The 22890-nt window shown below is 48.0% G+C and overlaps 1 protein-coding gene across 2 annotated transcripts in view; it reads left to right on the plus strand.

Annotated features, from left to right (window-relative positions):
- Nucleotides 1–14574: 14574 nt before the first annotated feature.
- Nucleotides 14575–22890, plus strand: part of esamb (endothelial cell adhesion molecule b) — a 49216-nt gene continuing 40900 nt past the window's right edge. For both annotated transcript variants that reach the window (XM_086164061.1, XM_086164063.1), the window contains exon 1: nucleotides 14575–14899. In XM_086164061.1, coding sequence (XP_086020187.1) covers nucleotides 14698–14899 — 202 coding nt within the window. In that variant the 5' untranslated portion in view covers nucleotides 14575–14697. The remainder of the gene's footprint in view (nucleotides 14900–22890) is intronic.

Raw genomic sequence — 22890 nt, forward strand, 5'->3', positions numbered from 1 at the left:
TTGTATCGTGGCCTTGGTTCCTACTCTCACCGCGAGGTGACGATAACACCTCCGCACCGTCACGGCCACCTTCGTTCATTATCCGCTCTTCAGATCCTGCCCTCGGGGTCGGAGGACTTCCTGGAGGACTTCTCCGCCGTCATCGGACCACCGGACGGATCCATCGCAGGAGACCTACAGGACTGTCTCAGAAAATATGTTCCCGAAAGAAAGTCTCCCTTTCGTCAATCTGTCTTTTCCTATGAAGCCATCAACGCGCTTCCAGACAATCTAAAGAACATGACTGAGTTTTACACCTTTGCAAATGGATTAAAAATGGATTCTGGAGCACCAAACATGCTCACACTAACATTACCAGACGGGTATTTCGCCATCAGATGTTACCCTTCAGATGACCAAACTACCGTGATTTCTGGACTATTGAGCGCACCTCAATATAAGCCGCACCGGCTAGCCGGTCGCTATCTTGGGCTTCCTCCTGCGCACTGAAACCGAAAAAGTCGTTGATGTCGAACAGACTCGGTTATTTCATCGGTCCAATGTGACGAGGATAAATGTTTTAGCGTGAAGCTCATCAGCCCCCTCCCCCCCGAAAAAAAAAATCAATATATTAGCCGCACCGTTGTTGAAGTGAAAAAATTTGCGGCTTATCATTCAGAAATTACGGAAATAATATCACAACAATATCACTTTCAACTTGGGTTTGACTTATTTTATTGCCTGTTTATATACTGTATAGTTATTTTATTGCCTATTTGTATATGTCATATATATTTAATATATATTTTATTGCCCATTTGTATATTTTCTATATATTTTCTAAATATTTTATTGCCTATTTGTATATTTTCTATATATTTTCTATATATTTCATTGCCTATTTGTATATTTTCTATATATTTTATATATATTTTATTGCCTATTTGTATATTTTATATATATTTTACATATATTTTATTGCTTATTTGTATATTTTCTATATATTTTATAAATATTGTATTGCCTATTTGTATATTTTCTATATATTTTCTATATATTGTATTGCCTATTTGTATATTTTATATATATTTTTATTGCCTATTTGTACATTTTATATATATTGTCTATTTGTAAAGTTTTATATTTGTTTGTCTTCCCGGGACTACAGATGGAAATTAGCTATGAGCTACAATCTGGTACAAACATCTCTCTCTGCCTCTGTGCTTGATGTAGTTGTACACTGTCCTAATAAACTTTTTAAACTAAAACTCAACTAAAAACCGTATCACAATATTCTAATTTTTGGAGACAGTCCCGTACAACATCTCATTCACACGTCCTCCACTGGGAACCCCGGGGAGCTCCAGGCGGACACAAGGAGAAGGTGGAGAACCGAAGAACCCTCTGAAACGACGGGCGAAACGTCTTCAAGTGAAGAAATTCAAGTCCGGATTTCGACGGAAAAATGGCAACTCCGCACCCGGAAACCAAAACCGGGGACCTTGTGGCCGTGAGCGCCAACACCCTGCACCCTTCTCGGCCTCCATGACGGTCGTGTTGACGTTCCCGGTGGCCCCACGAGTGACTCCGGACAAATGCATTAAACAGCTGTTGCGTCGCCCCCAACTATTGGCCCCTTGCTGAGACCTTTGGGCCCCCGGAGGTCCTGAACCCTGGGAGTCCTGGACAGGGTCGCGGTTCCCCTGGGGGTCGTGGACTCGCTCTCCCCAGCCGGACCCGGTCCTCCCCCGCCTCCGGCACCCCATTGTGTTGGTGTCAGACCGCGAGAAACCCGGCGTGATGGAGAGTGACTTTCAGATGGTCAGATGCCCGCCGGCCTTTGTCTCGACTGAATAGAACGGGAAATTGGGCAACACAAGAGAAGTCCAGATGTCTGTTGCGGGCCGTGACACAAAAGGAAGGCCACAATGCTTTCGTCTCTGCCTCGCTGGAAGCGTGGACCTAATTACACACCACAAAGACTAAAGAGGCGTAAAACAGAAGCGTCTCTCCAGGAGAGCGGCTGAGATCTTTGGGGTGTCAGTGGGAGCGCCGCTCTTATTTTCTGCCACTGAAGAGAAGATATCGACGGATCCTCTGAAATTACTTCATGGAGCTCGGCTAATTGAGTCCTGCCCGGTTTTCACCCACCGTTGTGTTCCTTTTAATCAAGTTGTGTTTGTTGATCACGCAGGAACTATTACTTTATCAGATCGCATGAAAGCGACCCAATTATCCCCCGTGCATACAAGTCATACCTTCTTCTTCTTTCCCTTACACCTTTTCCCTTCAGGGGTCGCCGCAGCCAATCAACCTTCTCCATCTAATCCTATTCTCTGTATCCTCCTCTCTAACAATAACTACCTTCATATCCTCACTCAAAATCCATCCATCTTCTCTTTGGTCTTCCTCTAGACCTCCAGTTCCAGCATCCGTCTACCAATATAGTCACTCTCCCTCCTCTGTCCATGACCCAACCATCTCTGACCTTCTCTCCAAAGCATCTACCATGTGCCGTCCCTCCGACGGACGCATTCCTGATCCTCTCCGTCTTGGTTGCTCCCAAAGAGAACCTGAACATCTTCATCTCCGCCAACTGAAATCCTCCAACTTCTCGATCTCCACTCCCTATCGCCTCAGCGTTCCTCTCATTCACACACATTCACACTCATTTACCGTCATTCCTCTCCTTTCCAGATCGTACCTCCACCTCTCTAGATGTTCCTCCACCTGTTCCCAACAAATCCCAATGTCATCTGCAAACATCACGGTCCATGGAGATTCCTGTCTCACCTCATTTGTCATCCTGTCCATCACCACTGCAAACAGGAGCCGATCCCCGATGAAGTCCCACCTTCAACTTGACTTTCTCTGTTAATACAAGTCACATAAAAGAGCTGTTTATTTATTTTGTCATTTCTGCGCGGGAAAAGCCGACTAACCCGTCGCCGCGGTATTTAATACAAATCCAGCGTGATATATATACGCTTTGATATTTGCACATATCTGCAATTGAGTCTGGCATGGTTTTGCTGAAAGACACCAGGGATGAGTGGTGTGAAGGATAACGTTCGTACTTATATTTAAAGCCTCATCATAAGCTTTCCGAACGGCGCGGCTTCTTGAATTAATTTCACGGCGAGAAGCTTCAAGCGGAAGCGTTATCCTCGCCAAGAACCCCGAACTTCTGGATAGAAGATGGACAAATCACAACCGGTTGCGACACGACCGAGACGGTTTATTCAGCGCTTTTGTTTGTTTGTTTGTTTTCCGCCGTAGGTGCGTGGGAGAGGAATTTATCAGAGCGCTTGCTGTCGTCGTCGCCGGAGGTGGATCGCGTTTGTGTCGACGGCGGGATGCGGCGGTCCGTCCGTCCGACCGCGGTGAAGAGCGCCAGCTTCAGCTGTCGGCCTCTCGGCCCCCCCGCCTCTGACCTTCTGCATCTCCGATCCCCCTTCTGGCTCCTGACAAACCCCATATTGTCCGGCTCTCCCGGCGCCGCAGCGAGCGAAGCGGTAACTCCCCTCCTCCCCTCCTGGACGAGCGATGCCCTCAGAGCGGGAAGACGAGTTAGCATTCGGCGCGGGCGGCGCTCGCTATGCTATGCTAATGGCCTCCGCTGAGCCCCTGTTGTCTCTCATTCAACGAACGAGGGCTGTAGGTGTCGACCCGCTGAGATCCCCTGTCAGCAGACGATATAAGTCGCGTGAGCAGAGCTTCTTTCACCCTAGTGTGTGTGTGTGTGTGTGTGTGTGTGTGTGTGTGTGTGTGTGTCATGTAAAAGTCTTCTCCTTCTTCTTTCGGCTTCAGGTGTCGCCACAGCGAGTCAACTTTCTCCATCTAACCCTATTCTCTGGATCCTCCTCTCTCACAACAACTACCTTCATATCTTCTCTCACTACGTCCATAGATCTTCTCTTTGGTCTTCCTCCAGACCTCCTGCCTGGCAGCTCCAATTCCAGCATCCGTCTACCAATATATTCTCTATCCCTCCTCTGTCCATGACCCAACCATCTCAGTCTGGCTTCTCTGACCTTCTCTCCAAAACATCTAACATGTGCCGTCCCTCTGACAGACTCATTCCTGATCCTATCCATCCTGGTCACTCCCAAAGAGAACCTCAACATCTTCATCTCTGCAACCTCTCGTTCTGCCCGCTGTCTTTTGGTCATTGGAACAGTTTCTAGTCCAAACATCATCGCTGGTCTCACCACTGTCTTGTACACCTTTCCTTTTATTCTGGCTGAAAGTCTTCTATCTCTTCGTACCCCTGACACTTTTCTCCACCCATTCCAACCTGCTTGGACCGTCTCTTCACCTCCTTTCCACACTCTCCGTTGCTCTGGACTGTTGACCCCAAGTACCTGAAATCCTCCAGCTTCTTGATCTCCACTCCCGTAGCCTCACCGTTCCACCCGAGTTCCTCTCATTCACACACATATATTCTGTCTTGCTGCGACTAACTTTCATTCCACTCCTTTCCAAAGCATACCTCCACCTCTCCAGATGTTCCTCTACCCGTTGTCTGCTCTCACTGGAGATCACGATGTCATCCGCAAACTTCACGGTCCATGGAGATTCCTGTCTAACCTCATCTGTCAGCCTGTCCATCACCGGTGCGAACAAGAAGGGGCTCAGAGCTGATCCCTGATGGAGTCCCACCTCCACCTTGAACTTCTCTGTTACCCCTACAGCACACCGTACCAGTGTCTCACAGCGAGCATACATGTCCTGCACCAGTCTAACATACTTCTCTGCCACTCCAGACTTCCTCATACAATACCAGAGCTCCTCTCTTGGCACCCTGTCATATGCCTTTTCTAGGTCTACAAAAACACAGTGCAGCTCCCTCTGGCCTTCTCTATACTTTTCTATTAGAGTGCAAGTGCAAAAGACCCCCAGACAGCCTGGAGGCCTCCTGAGTTTATTTATAGCCGGGGTGTCGGAGCAGCGCAGGGCCAACAGCAACGAGTTATTTACATCCCGTGCACCAGGATGCAAAGGTAAGCAGTTATTCCCTAAAAATGGCATTTCGCTCCGAGGCTCCACTTTCTTATTTTGCAGGATCCTTGCCAGCAGAGGGAGCAATGCCTGGCAGCGCTGAGCCGCTTTCTTTTTTGTCCCGCTTTTTTTAACGGCGGTGTCACATTGTCTGAGAGCCGCTCGCACTGAGCCGCTGTGCACGGGACTGGAAAGGCCCCGGAGGAGCGCGACTGCATCCCATAAACTCATATAATGAGCCTGTATGAGGCTGCTTACGGTACACTATACTTTGTTAGAAATATCGCATTTTCCCCTCGCTTCTCAACGCTCACGACGAAAACGCTACAACGAGAGCGTCAAGAACTGTCACTTGACACAAAGATAATAGTAATAATAATATTTGATATCATATTTTATATAATACTGCAATATTCAAATGTAGTAATTCAACACAACAGCAACAACAGCGATAAAATTAATAAAATTGCTTCGATGCAACATGTGTATTTAGTGTGTATTCTTAGTTTTTCTATTTTTGATCACTTTTCTTGCGCTTTCTGCTATGAGTGTTTGAAACGTCTCTCCGTCCCAGATCTTTTGTGGAGGTTCAACCGTTCACCCTCTCATTGACTCGTCGCGAAACATTAGTTTCCCCCGTCGGATCCCGCGGATTTTACAAATTAATTTCTTCGGTCCTGTTTGCGGGACTTGTTTTATGCTATTTATTTGTTCTAACTGCGCCTGGAAATCGTTCCCATGGTAACAGGAGGGCATCCGGAACGTCGCGGCGTGGGTTAGCGATCTGATTAAACAACTTTCATATGAAAATCCTCTCAAATGATGAGCCGGTCGTTCCACTTCACTCCGACACCTTTGTCTCACCTCAAAAAAAAAAATAAATAAATAAAATAAAAATGAGGCTCGGGTTTTTTTAGATTTCTGAAAACCCTCCATCCGAACCAAACCGCTAAGAACGCCCCTCCTGTCGGGAACGGAATTACTTTCTTCCGTCCGCGCCATTCTGGCACGGCGGTCCTCCGAAAAACCTCGGCCCCTTTCCCATCTCCGAGGCGGATCTCTGAGATGATCTCCGGGGGAGAGGAGGATCCAAACCCGACGGCTTTTCCACGACGGGATGCCTCGAGTGTCCGTGTCTAATCCCCTTCTCGTTTCTTCTCGCTCGCTCATCCCCTCCGAATGGTTCCAGAGCCCGGATCTTCCCGTCATCCCCGCCGGACGACCTCGGAGCGCCGGCGTGGATCTCCTCCTGCCAATATCCCCGCCTGGATCAAAGAATGCCACCTTCAGCTCGAGCCCGTGTAGCAGCCGAGCTCCTTCTCATCCCCGCCGGCCTCTCCGCTCGATACCGGATCGATATCCAGCCGGGGTCGGACCGACTCATCGTGATCCAGGACGACGACGGGGATCCCCGAAGACAAAAAAAACGCGTCTGAAACCGCCGAGTTCGGGTCGCCGTTTGTGCCCGCTCGCAACGCTCGACGCTTTAGCTACCCGACGCCGGGACGGACTTCTTCTCAGAGCCCGAGAAGGTCCTTTTTCCGGAAAAAAGCGTCGACTTTGTCACTCCTCATCGGAGCCAAATCAAGCTGTCGCGTTGACGTCATCCGCCGGCTCTCGCGGCGTCACAAGTGAAGTGGACTCCTCTGCTCCCACGTCTTCAGCCCTGATGGAACTCTTATGTAAGGACTATTCACGCGCGAGAGCCTGTTTATGTTTTCTTTCTGCGATTACATGACAAACCCTCCGGGCTCAAGGCAACTGCGAGGCCGCGGTTGAGTGTTTTGGCTGCGGTGCAAAAGACGCTCTGCATACTTTGGATAGTTTATCGCATTCATTTCAGCGCACTTGTTCACCGACCGCGTCACACTCCGGTTTCTCCGTCGCGCCAAGCGATGAATGAGTGAATGAACGCATTCCAGACGGAGTGTCTGTTGGAAGCTGAGTCACGCAGAGAGCATGAGGAGAAAGGAAGGAAACGCTGGCGTGGACGGTAAGAGCTGCACCGGGTTCCGGTGGCTCTGGAGCGCCCTCTAGTGGCGACGGCGCCAAAGTGCAGCTCCTCCCCGGCGGCTCGCCGAGGCCGAGGAGGAACGGCGTCCGAGAGAATCCTCGCCGACAAAGACGCAGCCGAGGAGCACAAATAAGTTGTTCGTCTTTTGATTAATGGCGGATCCCAGTGCTGGGATTCTGTCGGGATGGGAAGTCTTGGTTCCGACGCGCTGATCCGGAAATGCACTCCACTTTCCCGTGTGAAGGATGAAACAATTGTTATTTCACGAATTAGACTTTTTTTTAGATTCTTCATAGAGCCTGTCAAGGTAACCTGACCGGCATCATCTTTACCCTTCATCTAATGAAACCCCTCCAGGGCCCATCCAGGGTCAAAACCGGTGCAACTGATTATCATAATTATGTTTTAAATTCAAACGACGACTAGGACCAACAACAGTCGTGAGAACGTCTCACACAACTAGTTTGGAGTTCGCTGACTTCAAATTAATTGCACTTTTGGATGTGACAACATGGGAGTGTGCAACAACAACAACAACAATAACCAAATAATAATAATAATAATAATGAAAATAGTAATGATATTAATAATAATGAAAATCACAATAATATTAATAATAATGAAAATCACAATAATAATAATAATGATAATAATGATAATAAAAATCTCAACAACATTAGTAATAATAATAATCACAACAACAATGTTAAAAATAATAATAATCACAACAACAACAACAAAATCAAAAGCAATGACAATATAATAATAATCACAGGAACAACAATGATTATTATCATAATCATTATTATTATTATGATTTTATTATTATAATTATTGTTGTGATTATAATAATCACAACAACAATGATGAAAATAATAATAATCACAACAACAACAACAACAAAATCAAAAACAATGATAATATTATAATAATCACAGGGACAACAATGATTGCTATCATCATCATTATTATTATTATTATTATTATTATCATTATTGTTATTATTATAATTATTATTGCCGACCCTGGAAAGGCACGACCGTTACGCCTTTCATTCTCCGTGAACAACGCAATCCAGTCCGTCTGATTGAGGGAGGCGCTACAAACCCCTGGACTCTGTTCAGAGGAAGGACGAGTCGTGGGTAAAGTGCGTTTGGGTGTCGTGTCGAACCCGCCGCCGTGCTGAGCTGCAAAGCGGCCGCCGCGATCAGAGGAGCGCGTGAGGCAAACGCAGCTGCTGGCGTGAAGCAAATTGGCAATCAAGAACGAATCAGACGTGAACGGTTTCAGTGTCGCCGACAAGAACCGACCTCACGCAAAAAAACTCATTCTACAGTCCTGTGAGAGCCAACGGATCGCTTCCCTCCTTCCGGAAGAAAATATATAAGAAATAAAAAGCTCTGGCTCGGAGGAGGTGATGGACGGCGTGACCGGCGTAACGTTTGTTTTTTTTTTCCATCCAAGATGGCGGCGCATTAAGACGCTGCGGACGGTCGGTTTGTGCGAGTTTGATCGACTTTTTTGTGCCTTTAAATCCCCTTCATTTTTCACTTTCTGTTAGACGGTTTTACTTACAGGACTGATTTGTACTTAAAACTCTGCTGCGCCTCTTTTTATTCAGATTCAAATCACATATATTTATACATTTCAGGTTTTTATCTCTACCATCCTTTCACCTGAGTACCACGAGGGGGTCGGATTAGTAAAATCATAGCGTAATTACCTAGAAGTAACACTAAGTCCACATCTTTTCTTTATTTTAGTGCAAAGGGGAACAGGTACATTATAAAAATCTTTATATATGTCAAACAACCTGAGATTCATTAGGAAATAACATAAGATAAGATAAGAACAACTTTATTAATCCCGAAGGAAATTGTTGTGCCAGAGTTAGAGAAAATATAGCAGTAATAAATAACAAAAAGAAAAAGGCAGAATTAGAAATAAAAATAAACTATAAAGTGTCTCCGTGAAACTATAAAGTGTCTTAGTAAACAAGTGATAAAACTATAAGTGTCTTAGTAACAAGTGATAAAACTATAAGTGTCTTAGTAACAAGTGATAAAACTATAAGTGTCTTAGTAACAAGTGAGGTAAGGAGTGCACAATAGTATGATAAAAGGAAAAATTGTAGTGTAGCTGTTATGAAATGAAATATTGCACAGTTCTGAATATCGCAAATTAACTGCAATTTCACCAACACGAGGCCTCAGTTCTGTTTTCTCGGGTTCTCTGTGCATTTTCTTGTATTTTTCACCACGGCGAGTCTCATCGTGGCACCGAAACTCGCTGCATCCACACCGAGCGTACGGGTTTCTTATTAACCTCAACCAACAAATAAGAAGTGGTCCATTTTTCTTGGAAAATCCTTCCCTCCATGTCAACTTTTCTCTTTTTTGACTACAAAATCTTGCGTATGAGGGTGTCGGCTCCGACAGAAAAGCAAGTCAATTTCTAACGATAAGTAAAAATGCTATTTGCAAACCCGAAATCCGCTTTGCTGCCATCTAATGTAAGTTGTGAGTCACATCGTGTTGCCGTGTTGCAGCCCTAAGTGACAATACAGGAACCGTGTTTTTATTTCAAACAAGTAGTTCATGATTTGTATGTGTTTTTTCCAAATTGGATCGGACCCCCGATGGGCCGCACGTTTGACGCCGCTGCACTCGATTGCATCTGCGTGAACTTTGTACTCGATAGTTCAAATATGCACTCTGTTTTTTATTTTTTATTCACTGACTTATATTATTTTAAACGTCTAGCACACGTGGAGAATTTGACGATAAAGCTGATTTGGACTTTGATTTGGAATACTTCTTGATGATGATGATGATGATGACGCGCTGACTTTACGTGATTTCTCTGCGTTTTGTGATTTAAAATATAATAATGCTGAATTTGGGTGCACGGCGGAGTCGGCGGCTCCTGTGACCGCACCTCAACCTAAAATGGATGAAGAGATAAATAATTCAGTCCTCGGGAAGCTCGCCGGGTTTTAAGCAGCTCCATTTACCGCCTGACGCGACCCGGCTGTTTGTCTGCTCAGGTGCGTGACGCTTTTTATCCCTGTAATCCCTCCTTTTCACTCCGGTATTTAGATTTTCTTTAAATCTTAGTCGTTTGTAAACTAAAGCAAGATTAGTTGTTTTGTTTTTTTTTCCGAAGAAGCACTAATCGTCGCGCGGCAGCCATCAGCTAAGTAGGTCACGGTGTTTCTGGGATGCGTGGCGCTGCCGGGAGCCGTCGCCGACCCTCGGAGCTCCAGAAGGAGACCAACTCCTGCCGCCGTTTTGTTTTCATGAACTCGGTGAATCCTCTCTGATCCCTTCACGCCTGCATTTAAGGTCTTCTCTTTTACGGTGTTACTTATCTCCCTTCGGTTGAAACGTTTTAACCCACCGGAATCCCCGCAAAGGCCATCGGCGACACTTTTTCTGTTTTTTCTGGGAATCCAATCATTTTGACATTTTAAATGATTGACGGCCGTCGGAAAAGGATCAAAAAGAGAAGAAAAGATGGATGAGATTTGAGGGAAGCTTATTTTTGTTGCCGCAAGATTAAACTCACACAACTCCAACAATGCACATCGACTGGAAGCTGGAGCTGGAAGCATCTGGAAGAGGAGGAGGAACCTACATGGTGTGTTCAGGGACCGGAGGAGTCACCGCATCGCTCGCAAAACCTGACCGACATGAGCGATGTGTGCGAAGGAGAGGAACGCTGAGGATACAGGGAGCGGAGATCAAGAAGGTGGAGGATTTGAAGTACTTACAGCGCAGGACGGAGTGGGAAAGAGGTGAAGAAACGAGTTCAAGCAGGTTGGAACAGGTGGAGAAAAGTGTCAGGGGTACGAAGAGATAGAAGAACATCAGCCAGAAGGAAAGGAAAGGTGGAGGAGACGGTGGCGAGATGATCCACAAACACCGACAATGACCAGAAGACAGGAGGCAGAGCTGGAGGTGGCAGAGATGAAGATGTTAAGGTTCTCTTTGGGAGCGACCAGGATGGAGAAGATCAGGAATGAGTCCATCAGAGGGACGACACAGATGCCGGGTGGAGTCTGCATGTTCTCCTCGTGGAAAAGATTGGGAAAATCAAGAATAAGAAATAAGAATAAGAACAACTTTATTTATCCCAAAGGAAAAAGTTGTGCCAGAGTTTCAAGTAAAACATAAAAATAAGAAATAAGAAATACAAATAAAACTATAAAGTGTCAAAGTCTTGCCCCGAATGAGTGAGTGAATATTGTCTGTCTTTGTTTGCGGCTCTGCGATGGACTGGCGACCGGTCCGGGGAGGATGGATGGATGGATGGATGGATGGATGGATGGATGGATGGATGGATGGATGGATGGATGGATGGATGGATGGATGGATAGATGGATGGATAGATGGATGGATAGATGGATGGATGGATGGATGGATGGATGGATGGAGGGTCACGGACAGAGGAGGGATAGTGAATATATTGGTAGACGGAAGCTGGAATTAGAGGTTTGGAGGAAAACCAAAGAAGATTCTTTGTGAGAGAGGAGGATCCAGAGAAGTGGTTTAGATGGAGAAGGTGGATTTTCTGAGAGAAGAAGAAGAAGACCGACATCCTTCTCATTTTTTGCAACCTTGGCTACTCTTATTAAGTTTAACTTTGAATTTTTTTATCATTTATGAAGAAAAGGTTGTTGACATTCAAAAATGTATTGACATTCAACATGTTCACTGGTTGAATATCTTCATTTCTCTGCACTGTTTACATCTCATGCTTTTTATTTATCGTTAACCTTTCCGGTTAACGATAAGTAACACCATCACTAACGTTGGGTATATTTTACCCAATACAATATCCTGGATAAAATACAGTTTTCATCAATTTATAGAAGGGCGGATGGGAGGAGGGAAACAAACATGCAATTAATAACATCAATGAGCAGCCTGAAGCTACCAAAGGACCCATAAAACACGAAAAACAACAGAATGAAAATCACATGACAAGAATTGCGTGGGTGAAAATCACCCGACGTTGGTGTTCTAGGGTTAAATCCTATCATCTGATGATAGTTTGTTTTATTTTGTCCCCAATTTAGTCTGTGTGTTGGTTGTTCCTGATGTGGAATCATCTGAAAGCAGCGCAGTGACAGCTGGGTGCAGGTCCGGCTGCACCAGGTCCCTCTCAGGGATGCGACAGCAAGCTTTTCTTATGTAACCGCCGTGCACGGTGTGTCCGAGTTAAATGACTCCCAGCGAGCCGGCCCTCGTTCCACACCGCTTGGATGACAACACACACACACACACACATACCGGACCCTGCGGAGAAACGCTACCTCCGTGGTAAATCTGTCAATTCAAACCAAAAATAAAAGTTTGATTCCCTCCCGGAGCCGTGTTCCGGAGGAGGCCGGCCTCCTCGCCACCAGAACATCTCCCGGGGAGGAGGAGGTGGAAACCAGAAAGCCGCCCAGGGGAACGAGAACGTGTCTGTCATTTTGGATTAGCCGTGTGAAGGACCGCTGACCCGCTCCCACATCTCACATGCAACCCAGGTAAGGCGTGGAGAGCCTGGAGCTGCAGGTGCACGCCGCTAGATGGCGCTGAAGACTCATCAACCTTCTGACCTCCTTGCAGAAGAGGGATGGTCTCCTCGGGCGTGCTCCAACAGCACAAGAGGAGCCGAGACTCACAGAAAATCCGAAATAAAAGCTCGATCCATAACTCACAGGCGCCTCCGCCGTCACACTGATTCTCCACATTGCGTGTTCACGTTCTCACCGACGATAATCCGTAAAGATTGACAGCAGCGACGGCGTAAATAAGTGAAGCTCATATCTGACGGCCGGCGGTTACTCTAAAAATAAAGATAAATAAATCACACTCACTTTTGTGTTTTGTGGTAGCGAGCCGCGGTGACATCATCCCTCCCGCATGCACCAGGAGGGCTAATATGATATAATAAATCCATTATATTCCATTAAATATAAAACGCATCACCTACCCGCATCAATATTTCACCTTTTATTGTGCGCCGGGGCCTCGGACGTGCACGCGGCGGATGTTCGCCGCGGCGCACGTGAGCCGGCACGACGGGAACACGACCGGCGATGCAGAACTGAGAAGTCCCATTTTCTCCGAAGCATCCTAGACAACAATAAATATGAGTTATTCTGGAGGATAAATCGGAAGGCGGGGCGGTTCTGTGGCAAGAGACGTTTGGATTTAGGAGCTGCGGAATCGTCGCGCTGCTCTGCGGATTCCCCCCGAGCGCCCTTGAGCAAGCCGGCCGACCCCGGCGGCTCTATCTGGAATCGGGCGGGACGTCCCGCTCCCGCCGCCCCGGAGACGAATTTACAGAGGGCTAAATCTTCTCTCACACACACATTTAACTAAGATTCACAACCGCGGCCTTGAAAGCTGACGAAGAAACCGCAGGTCCCGGCGGGCCGGAGCCAGGCGGCCTGTCAGGAGCGGAGGAGGAGGAGGAGGAGGAGGAGGAAGGAGGAGGTGGAGGCTCGCCGCAAGAGCGCCGGGTCGTCTGATTTACACCCACGGCGTCCGCGGCAAACCGGATTCCGCAGGCTCGCTGAGAGGTCGCTGAAGGGTCGGGAGAGTCTCAACATCTCATTTTCCTTTTTGCACCGGGTTCCTCAAAACAGCTGCACCCAGCGAGACGCCCGATCCGGCATCTTCCGCAGAGCCGGGACCTCGGCAACCAGACAAACATGAAGCGGGAAATGAATCAGAACCCGCCTGAGGGGCGGCTGACTCACGGCCGCCCCCTCAGGAGACGAGGTGACGCACCCGTGGATCTCCAGGCCGCCGTCGCTTCTCGTGCCGGCGTCTCATGAACGCGAGGAACGGTTTTTAGATTCGTCTTTACCTCTGACTTGTCTCGTCTCACCTGAAGTTTAGCTGCGAAGGCGGCGGGACACGTCCCAGGAAACATCAGGGAACTGTTGGTCCACCGCACAGGGGTCGGACCTTCTGCAGGAGGGTCCGCGGTTGGACTCCCACTGGAGGGCTTCCTGTGTGGGGTCTCCATGTTCTTCACGTGTCCAGGTGGAAGTTCCTCCAGGTTCCTCCCACGGTCCAAACACATGCAGGGGGTCCAGACATGTGAATGGTTGGCCGTCTGTATGGATGAAGGGGTGAACGTTTCTACATGAAGCTCCTGCAACTTTGTCACAAGCAGTGAAGATGATAGATAGATGGATGGATGGATGGATGGATGGATGGATGGATGGATGGATGGATGGATGATGGATGATGGATGATGGATGATGGATGGATCGATGATGGATGGATGGATGGATGATGGATGATGGATGGATGGATGGATGGATGGATGATGGATGATGGATGATGGATGGATGGATGGATGATGGATGGATGATGGATGGATGGATGGATGATGGATGGATGATGGATGGATGGATGGATGGATGGATGGATGGATGGATGGGCACCCGTCGGGATTATTGCGCGGTCCCGCCGACAGGGGGCGCCATGGAGCTGCTCAGCGGGCTCCCCGGCTCCGGAGGCGGGAATGCGCGCTCCCGCCTGCGACGGGACTCCGCGTCCGTGCGTGAGGGACGAAGCAGGACGGCGGAGGAAGGCGGCGGGAAGGATGAGGAAAAGTTGCCGGCGTTGCCGCCGCTGCTCCCGGGAGGTCGGACCGAGGCGGCGCGTCGCCGCCCGCAGCCGCCGGTAGGCGGGATGGACGCACGGCGGAACGCGTCCACGCACACGTCGCGTCCGCGGCGTGCGGAGCGGACCGCGGGGGACCACCTGACGCGCGGAACGGGAGCCGCTTGCGTGAACTTTGGAGAAGAACCCGTCCGAGACGGATGCCGCGCCATGGAGACCAGGAGGAGATCCGGACTCCAGCTTCTTCTGCTGTGCTTCTGGATCTCTCAAGGTAAAACACAAAGTCCGTCAGCCGACACTCGCCGCCCTTCTGTCGAGGTTTATTTTATAAACAAGCAAAGAAAATACGCATTTTTGCAGAGAAAGTAAAGCAAAGTGCTGCACCTGTGTGACCTTTCCCCCCCCAGCAGACCTGCTCCGGGCCGCCGCTGCATTCAGGCGCCTCAAATACTCCTTTGAGTCATGAGATGCTATTAATGGAGTGTTTTCATCCTGCAGGAAAATGAATAAATGAATGCAGGGATAAGCGCGGCGGTTCATGAAATGCCTTTTTTTCTTTTTTTTTTTTATTGCTGTGAATCCCACCGTGGCGTTTTTAGCGGCGGTCCCCTTCAGCGCAGCGGAGAGCTCATCTTAAGAGAGCAGAATGTTGCTGCATGGATGAACGCTCTGAAATGAATTTCCAGAAAAGTCAAATGTTGTGGGATGGTTAAAAATAACATTAACGGGTTGGAGGGGTGGAAGGGGTGGAAGGGGTGGTTCTACCTGACACATGAGCGGGCTGATGCGCCAATCTTTGCATGCAGAATTGACATTTTCACGGTTTTTCCTGAGACGGCAGTCGGGAAAATAACGAAAATAAAGTCCGGTGACTTTTTCAACCCGTCTCTTCTGAGCGCTCGGGTTGTTTCTCGGCCTCCGCAACCCCGGACGGTGGTTCCAGAGCTGCTCTGCAAAGACGCTTTGAACAAAAACGTCCGCATCTCAATGAGTACATTGTCCAAATCTTCTTGTGGTGGTTACTGGATTTGAATTTCTTCACTTGGTCTCGGCGATACGTCACAGAGCTTGCACGCGGCCTGTCGGCCGGATCCGTTTCGACATCGACGCCATGATATCGGCGCAAAAACCCTCGTCGGCGCTGGACCCTCTCTAGATCCCTCGCGTCCATCGCTGACTAGCATTTTCTGTGGAGGTTCTCGGTCGTCCGGGTCACCGTGAATTCTTGTCCGAATCTTCTCCTCGCGGCGACCGGACTTGAATTTCTTCACTTTCAAGACGTTTCGACTCTTCATTTCCTTCGTTTCCGATAGAACCGCCTCGGTTTTGGGCGGTCTGGGTTTTGGCGGCTTGCTATGTAGGTGGAAGAGTTGCTGGGCAGAAGCTCGATCTAAGGAGGCGACTATGCTAACGTGATTGTCGTTCGTTGGGGACAAAGGAGCAACTTTTGGGGATTACCTGGACGGGAATGTGAAAAGCTAAAGCAAAGCTAAAGCTAAGCTAAAGCTAAGATGGTCTTCTATCTCTTCGTACCCCTGACACATTTCTCCGCCCATCGCTTGAACCCATTTCTTTACGTCTTTCCCGCACGCAGGAAAGCGCTCTATAAATATATTTATCATTATCCTAAATAAGGCGCGTTCAAAACAAATGCAAATGCGCGATCGCTTTCATATCGCGGCCTCCGTCCTGTATCAGCCAGGCTCCACCCAGAGAAGACCCGGAGGGGGTTTTCTTCTCAAAACGTACGCTGCGGCAACGTCTCCGAGCAGATGTCGAGATGTGGGAAAGTTCCCGTCTCCCGCAGCCATTTTTTATTGATGCATCCGACACCTTTTCCGCGGAAACCGTCGAGACCGGATCTCTAAACGGCGTCCTCGCCGCTCACCGGACGGCGGCCTCATCCGCTCCCTGCTCCGAGGATTTCTCCGCACGCATGATGGATTTCCTTTCACTTCTCTGACAGCGGCTAAGCTCGCTTGACAGAAACTTTAGAATTAGAGAATCGGAAAAAAAAAATAGCAGTGATAAGCGCCTGTCCGTCCGACTTCAAACGGCGAGGCAGAATCCGCTGGTGTTGATGAACCAGAAGAACCCGGCGGCCTGGCTTCAGAAGACCCACAGCTAATTGGCCACCGAACGCCGAAATAAATCCCCTCATTCTCCCGCGGCGTCCCGACCTTGACATGTGCGAATATCTTCCGGGCTCCGAGTTAAAGATCGCCGGTGAGCGTCCTGCGCAAACTTCTTCTGCCGGATCCCAGGTTGGTTCACTGAAGGCCATTCAGACGAGAACTCGCAGGGTGGAGGACGTCTCAACACGCTCAGATGGTTGTGGTCCAACTTCCTCCTTCGCTTATCTGCATGAAATCTTCATTTTTCAATGATCCCAGATTGGAAGCGGAGATGAAGATGTGGACGTTCGGCACGTGTTAGATAGTCTGGAGATAAAGCCAGATTCAGATGGTTTGGACATGGACAGAAAGATCTGAGTAGAAGGACGCGGAGGTTGGAGGTCTGGAGGACGACCAGAGGTTTGTGCGGAGGCAGGTGATCGGCTGCAGCTCCAAAGGAAGCTACGCAAAGGAGAAGGATGAAGTTTAGGAGCAAAAGCTGGAAGTAGAAGACAACAGAAATGGGTTCTAACGATTGCGAGACCACCAGCATCGACTCAGACCTTTTGGTTGGAGATCTCATCATCATCATCATCATCATCATCATCTGTACAAGTGACTGGATGTTATCTAAGGCTGATGGACCAAAATGATTTCCACACATCCTCCAAACTCCTGAGGAAACTCAAGCTCTTACATTTATCACACACCAGATCTGATCTCCTCTGACCTTCCGGCTCAAACCCAAGTGGAGAGAAAAGCAGCGTCTCCAGGGTTCGAAAGAACCGGACGCTCCTGAACGGAACTGAACTCGTGCAGGACGGGATTAATCTTGTGTTTGATGGACGTCAGCGGGTTTCACTGTCACCGATGATGCCATTACATCCATTTTATGTGCATTTAAGGGCTGGAGATTCAAATAGTTTTGAATTATTACACAGATGCCGGATACCGTATTAAAATTGGGAGTTGAAAAAAAAAAAATTGACAGATTCACCTCTTAAATGTTTGCTTGGCAAGGGGAAAAAAATAAAAGAAATAAATAACTATTGTCTCGAAAAAAAAACAAATTTTATACATATATACATACATATACATATATTTAAAATATTTATTTATTTATTTATTTATTTTTCTGGTTTCATTTGGGCCTCAATGTTAAGTTTTACTTCCAGATTGATTTTCTCCAAAGCTAATTTAATGGTGTGATGGAAGCTAGCAGGGTTGATCTGAGAAGGTAAGAAGGGAGTTACCAAAACTAACTATATAATAATGAAGAATAAAATAGCCATTAACAAAAATAAAATTCAAAAAAAACAAAGATCGAAAGAAAATAAATAAAAATTCAGTTAAAGGTATGTGTTGTAAAGCTAATTTAATGGTGTGATGGAAGCTAGCAGGGTTGATCTGAGAAGGTAAGAAGGGAGTTACCAAAACTAACTATATAATAATGAAGAATAAAATAGCCATTAACAAAAATAAAATTAAAAAAAAATAAAGATCGAAAGAAAATAAATAAAAATTCAGTTAAAGGTATGTAAAAATATATAAAAAAATAGACAAAACGCAAATACATGTGTGAATAACGTGGGATGAGAGAGTGAGCGGTATAAAAAAACCAATGAATAGCGTTCCAATATAAGATCGTCGGCCTTCAGGTTCCCTGCCGGTTCTGAAAGATCAGGTATTGGTAACTCCAGCTTTCAGCCCACTCACCTGCTCCCCCGTCAGGTTCCGCTTCGGATCGAGCCTTCCTTCCTTCCTTTCACCTCCCAATCGATGGCCGTATTTCCCGGGGTGAAATTGTCCGAGCCGCTCTTTCCTCCTCCAGCTTTTTTTAAGGATTTATGGATTCAAAGTGTTTACCGGAGCGAGCGCCGGCCGTCCCGCCGCCCCTCCGACTAATGAGCCGGTGCATTTAAGTTGCCGATGACTCTTTCCTGTCACGGCGGCCGCCGTCCATCTCCCGTGCATCTGCTGGGGTGACGTGCACCTTCCATGTGGGTGTTTGACTAATTGTCTGCTCGATTCATCGGGACGCCGCCGCCGCCGCCGCCGCTGGCGTGACCTTAAAGAATTCTCCCATGTAAAAATAGGTCGACTTAATTGGCCGGCAGGGGTTTGCGTTTTTTCACCCCCTCCTCTGCGGCTGCCGGTTCAGCCGCCAACCAACCGGGTCGCCGTGCACGACAGGTGCCGATCGGAACGGCGAAGGAAGCGATCAAAACACACTTAATCGGCGACCGCGGGGTTTTTTCCCGTCGGCGTCCCGGTAACGCCACGTTTCCATCCGGGTTTGTTCCGGTCCGGTTGTTCGGGCGCTGAAGGGAACGCGATCGGATTCAAGACGCCCGTTCCGTCTTCCACGTTTCCCCCTGAACTTGGAAGAGAGCCGCCATTATCATAATGTTCACACGCCGGCGAGCTCGCCGCGCGCCCAACGCCTCGCATTAGCGACACACACGTTATCTAACTGTTCTGTAATGCTAATCATCCAAGACGGGCTTTTCTTGGAGGGGACGAGACTCGAAACCAGACCGCTTTGAGGAGGACATCCTGCAGAGGCAGGGGGATGGAGGTTCCTGTCCTGGAGATGCGAACGCTGGGGGATTTGTTTGCGACCAGAAGGAAAAGGAACGGCGGAGGAGAAGGAGGTGGGAGCCGCCACGGTGTCTGGTTCGCTTTGGAGATGCTGAGGAGAAGGGAGGAGGCAGAGGTGAAGATGAGGAGGTTCATCTCTGGGAGTCCATCAGAGGGACGCCGCATCTTCTGGAGATAAAGTGAGATGGTATGGACGTGGACAGAGGAGAAGATCTGGGTAGGAGGACACTGAGGTTGGAGGTCTAGAGGAACGCCAGAGTGGAGGTTTATGGGATGGAGGGAGGCAGGAAGTTGGTTGACGTCAGAAGAGAAGATGCAAAGGAGAGGGTTTTTGGAGGTAGTCCGTTAGCCGTGGAGGCAGATGATTGGCTGCCGGTGAGATGGAGGCAGATGATTGGCTGTGGTGAGATGGAGGCAGATGATTGGCTGTGGTGACCCCTGAAGGGAGCAGCCCGGAGGAGGCCGAGGGCAATAAATCTAAAATCGGAGAGAAATCGTGGATTCAACGTCACACTTGAGTTTTCTTCACTTTGCAGCCACTGAGGGATTCATCGCTACAAAATACTTGACGGTGAGATATTAGTGCCTTGAGTGTGTGTGTGTGTGTGTGTGTGTGTGTGTGTGTGTGTGCAATTATTAATGTGTTTATCAATTCAATATTCAAGCAAAATGGAGGGCGGCTCTGTAGGGTACTTTGGTTCACGTGTTGGAGGAAAACGACTCAAAGCACTCCGAGGCGTCTGGGGTTTGACGGGACTCCGTGCAGCTCTGCGTGATTCACAGAGTTCCGCCGAAACAAGACGTAATGCTTTTTATTCCGCGCCTCGGTGATTTGTTTAGACAGAATCAAACAGCGGCGTTTTAAATTTCATAAAAAAGAAATATCCCGAGGGTTGAACAGGCGCCTGCGGGCCGCAAACCGCCTGCCGCATCCACTGACGCCGGCTGCGAGACACAGCTGGTCACTTAACTAGCGCTTTCTGAAGTTTTTGCCATTAAAATGCAACACGCCGTGCGTGTAAACAAAAAAAAATAACCTTCTTAGAAACGCTGGAAAATAATGATGTTTTTTTTTTTACACAGAGAGAATTTTTATTTTTGTCAATTAGTGACGAAGCATTGATGAGATGAATGCTTATCCATCAATGAAATCATGGATGATGATTGGTTTGTCATCTGCGTTCTTCTCCTCCTCCGGGCTGCTCCGTCCAGGGGCCAATCACCTGCCTCCATCTAGCCTACAGCCAATCACCAGCCTCCATCTAACCCTCAAACATCTCCATCTCTGCTGCCTCCTGTCTTCTCCTCAGTGTCTCCTAAGCAGACATCATGGCTGCTTTCTCCTCCATCTTCTCCACCTTTCCTCTCCTTCTGGCTGTTGCACTTTAATAGCTTTATTTCACAAGAATAGTGCTGAGAGCAGCCATGCTGTTTGGCCTAGAAACACTGACAATGACCAAAAGACAGGAGGCAGAGCTGGAAGTGGCAGAGATGAAGATGCTGAGGTGACCAGGATGGAGAGGATCAGGAATGAGTCCATCAGAGAGATATGGTAGATGTTTTGGAGAGAAGAGATGGTCGGGTCATGGACAGAGGAGGGAGAGGGAATATACTGGTAGATGTATGCTGGAATTGAAGGAGGACCTAAGAGAAGATTGATGGACGTCGTGAGAGAGGAGGATCCAGAGGACAGAAGATTGATTCGCTGTGGAGATCCCTGAAGGGAAAAGCCCAAAGGAATGGAAGACTTTGTCACAGGGGTGCAGGACATGTATGACCGAGACAAAGTGATGACTGAGATGGTTTGGACATGTCCGAACCATGGTGGAGATCTGGGTAGAAGGTTGCTGAAGGTGGAGCTGCGAGGCAGTAGGTCTAGAAGAAGACCAAAGAGAAGATTTATGGACGTAGTGAGAGAGGATATGACTTTAGCTGGTGTGAGAGAGAAGGATCCAGAGAATAGGGTTTGATGGAAAAGGTTGATTCCCTGTGGAGATCCCTGAAGGGAAAAGAAGAAGAACGTTGTCCAGTTCCAAACAGCTTTGTTAAGATAATGTCCACCTGGGCTCAGCAGAATTTACCCTCCGCTGCCGATCCATGACGTGACCTCCACGGCTGGCAAACCCCTCCTCAGTCCCACCTGAGAAATATTTGAAAACACGAACAAAAGGAAGTTCTTGTATCCCATCTGCGACGGATATATAATGTCGTTGAGTGGAAGCTGGGCTTACCGACGCCCCGAAGCACAAACAAATCTGTCTCCTTGAGTTTCCGATCAAATTTTGAACGGAGCTGTGAACAACCCTCCGTGCACGAACACGCAAACAGACGGAGTCACGCTCTTTCCGTGTTGTGGCGTTGTAGCATAGCAGCAGTCGTGTTTTACGTCATTCTTTGTCGTGTTCTCCTCTTCCAGTGTTTTTTTGGCGCTATAGTTCTTTAAGCTAGCCCTCATTTTAGCTCCCAAAATGAGTGATAGCGGTGTGAAGTAGAAGTTAAGAAGGAAATATTAGCTAAACGTGAGAGGGATGCTTGTGTTTCGGATCTGGCCGAGCGTTCCCACACGGCTAAGTCAACCATCTGCACGATCCAGAAGATCGAAGACGTGCTGAAGACGGCCGATGTGGCTAAAGGGGCGACTAAGTTAACAAGGAAAGGTCTCAAGTGTGAGAAGGAGCAGAAAAGTGATTGTTAGTTTGGATGAGTGAAGGACAGCGAGCTGGAGAGATCATTAGCGTTAGCGTTAGCGAGGGTCTCCTACGCGAGAAGGCTTTGCTTTTGTCGATTTAGTGAAGGAACGGTGAGTACAAGTGCTGGCAAGAAGTGAAAGGACACCAGAAACTGTCATAATTAAGGTTACCTCGTATTTCACTCTGTATATTTGTCACAAATGAGCCCGTAAAAAAGTTTCCGTAGCGTGCGGAACGAGCGGATCGATGGGATCTACGCGGATACCGAAGCGAAAAAATGATTCGGATCGCAAACGTTTCAAACGGAGTCAAAGAACAAATTAAATTGGTAAGCCGCACAGCGCCCGAAATATTGATTCCCCGATCCAAACGGGAAGGTTTTCATTTTGAATTGTGTTTCTGTTGCAGATTTGTTTTGTTTTTTTGTTGTAAACATTTTTTCTTTGTCATTTGCCTTCGCAAAGGATCCTCCGTATGTTGACGGCGACTGCAGGTCATTAGCAAAAAGCCAATTCCGGCGAAGCCGCGACCACATCTTACCTCGCCGACCGTCAGCATTTCATCTCATTAACCCCCTTCCCTCCTCCCTCTCCCTCCGCTCAGCACGATGGACGGCATCTGGCCCTTCTTTTGTGTGTGTGTGTGTGTGTGTGTGTGTGTGTGTTTGGCCGTTTTGATGAGTCCATCTTTGAACCCGCTCGCTGGCTGTAGCCCGGTTAAAAATAGCTTCGGGAATGATTAAGAAACACACAACGGGTGACACTGATGGAGAGGAAAGCGGCGGCGGCGGCGAGCGTGTTTCGCGCTAAATCTTCACGTGATTAACGGCGCGCGAATCAGGAAGAGGCCAATAAATT

This window comes from Fistularia commersonii, chromosome 18, assembly GCF_037954325.1.
Source record: "Fistularia commersonii isolate RoL2024-O1a breed Wild chromosome 18, RoL_Fcom_v1.0, whole genome shotgun sequence".
Lineage (NCBI taxonomy): Eukaryota > Metazoa > Chordata > Actinopteri > Syngnathiformes > Fistulariidae > Fistularia > Fistularia commersonii.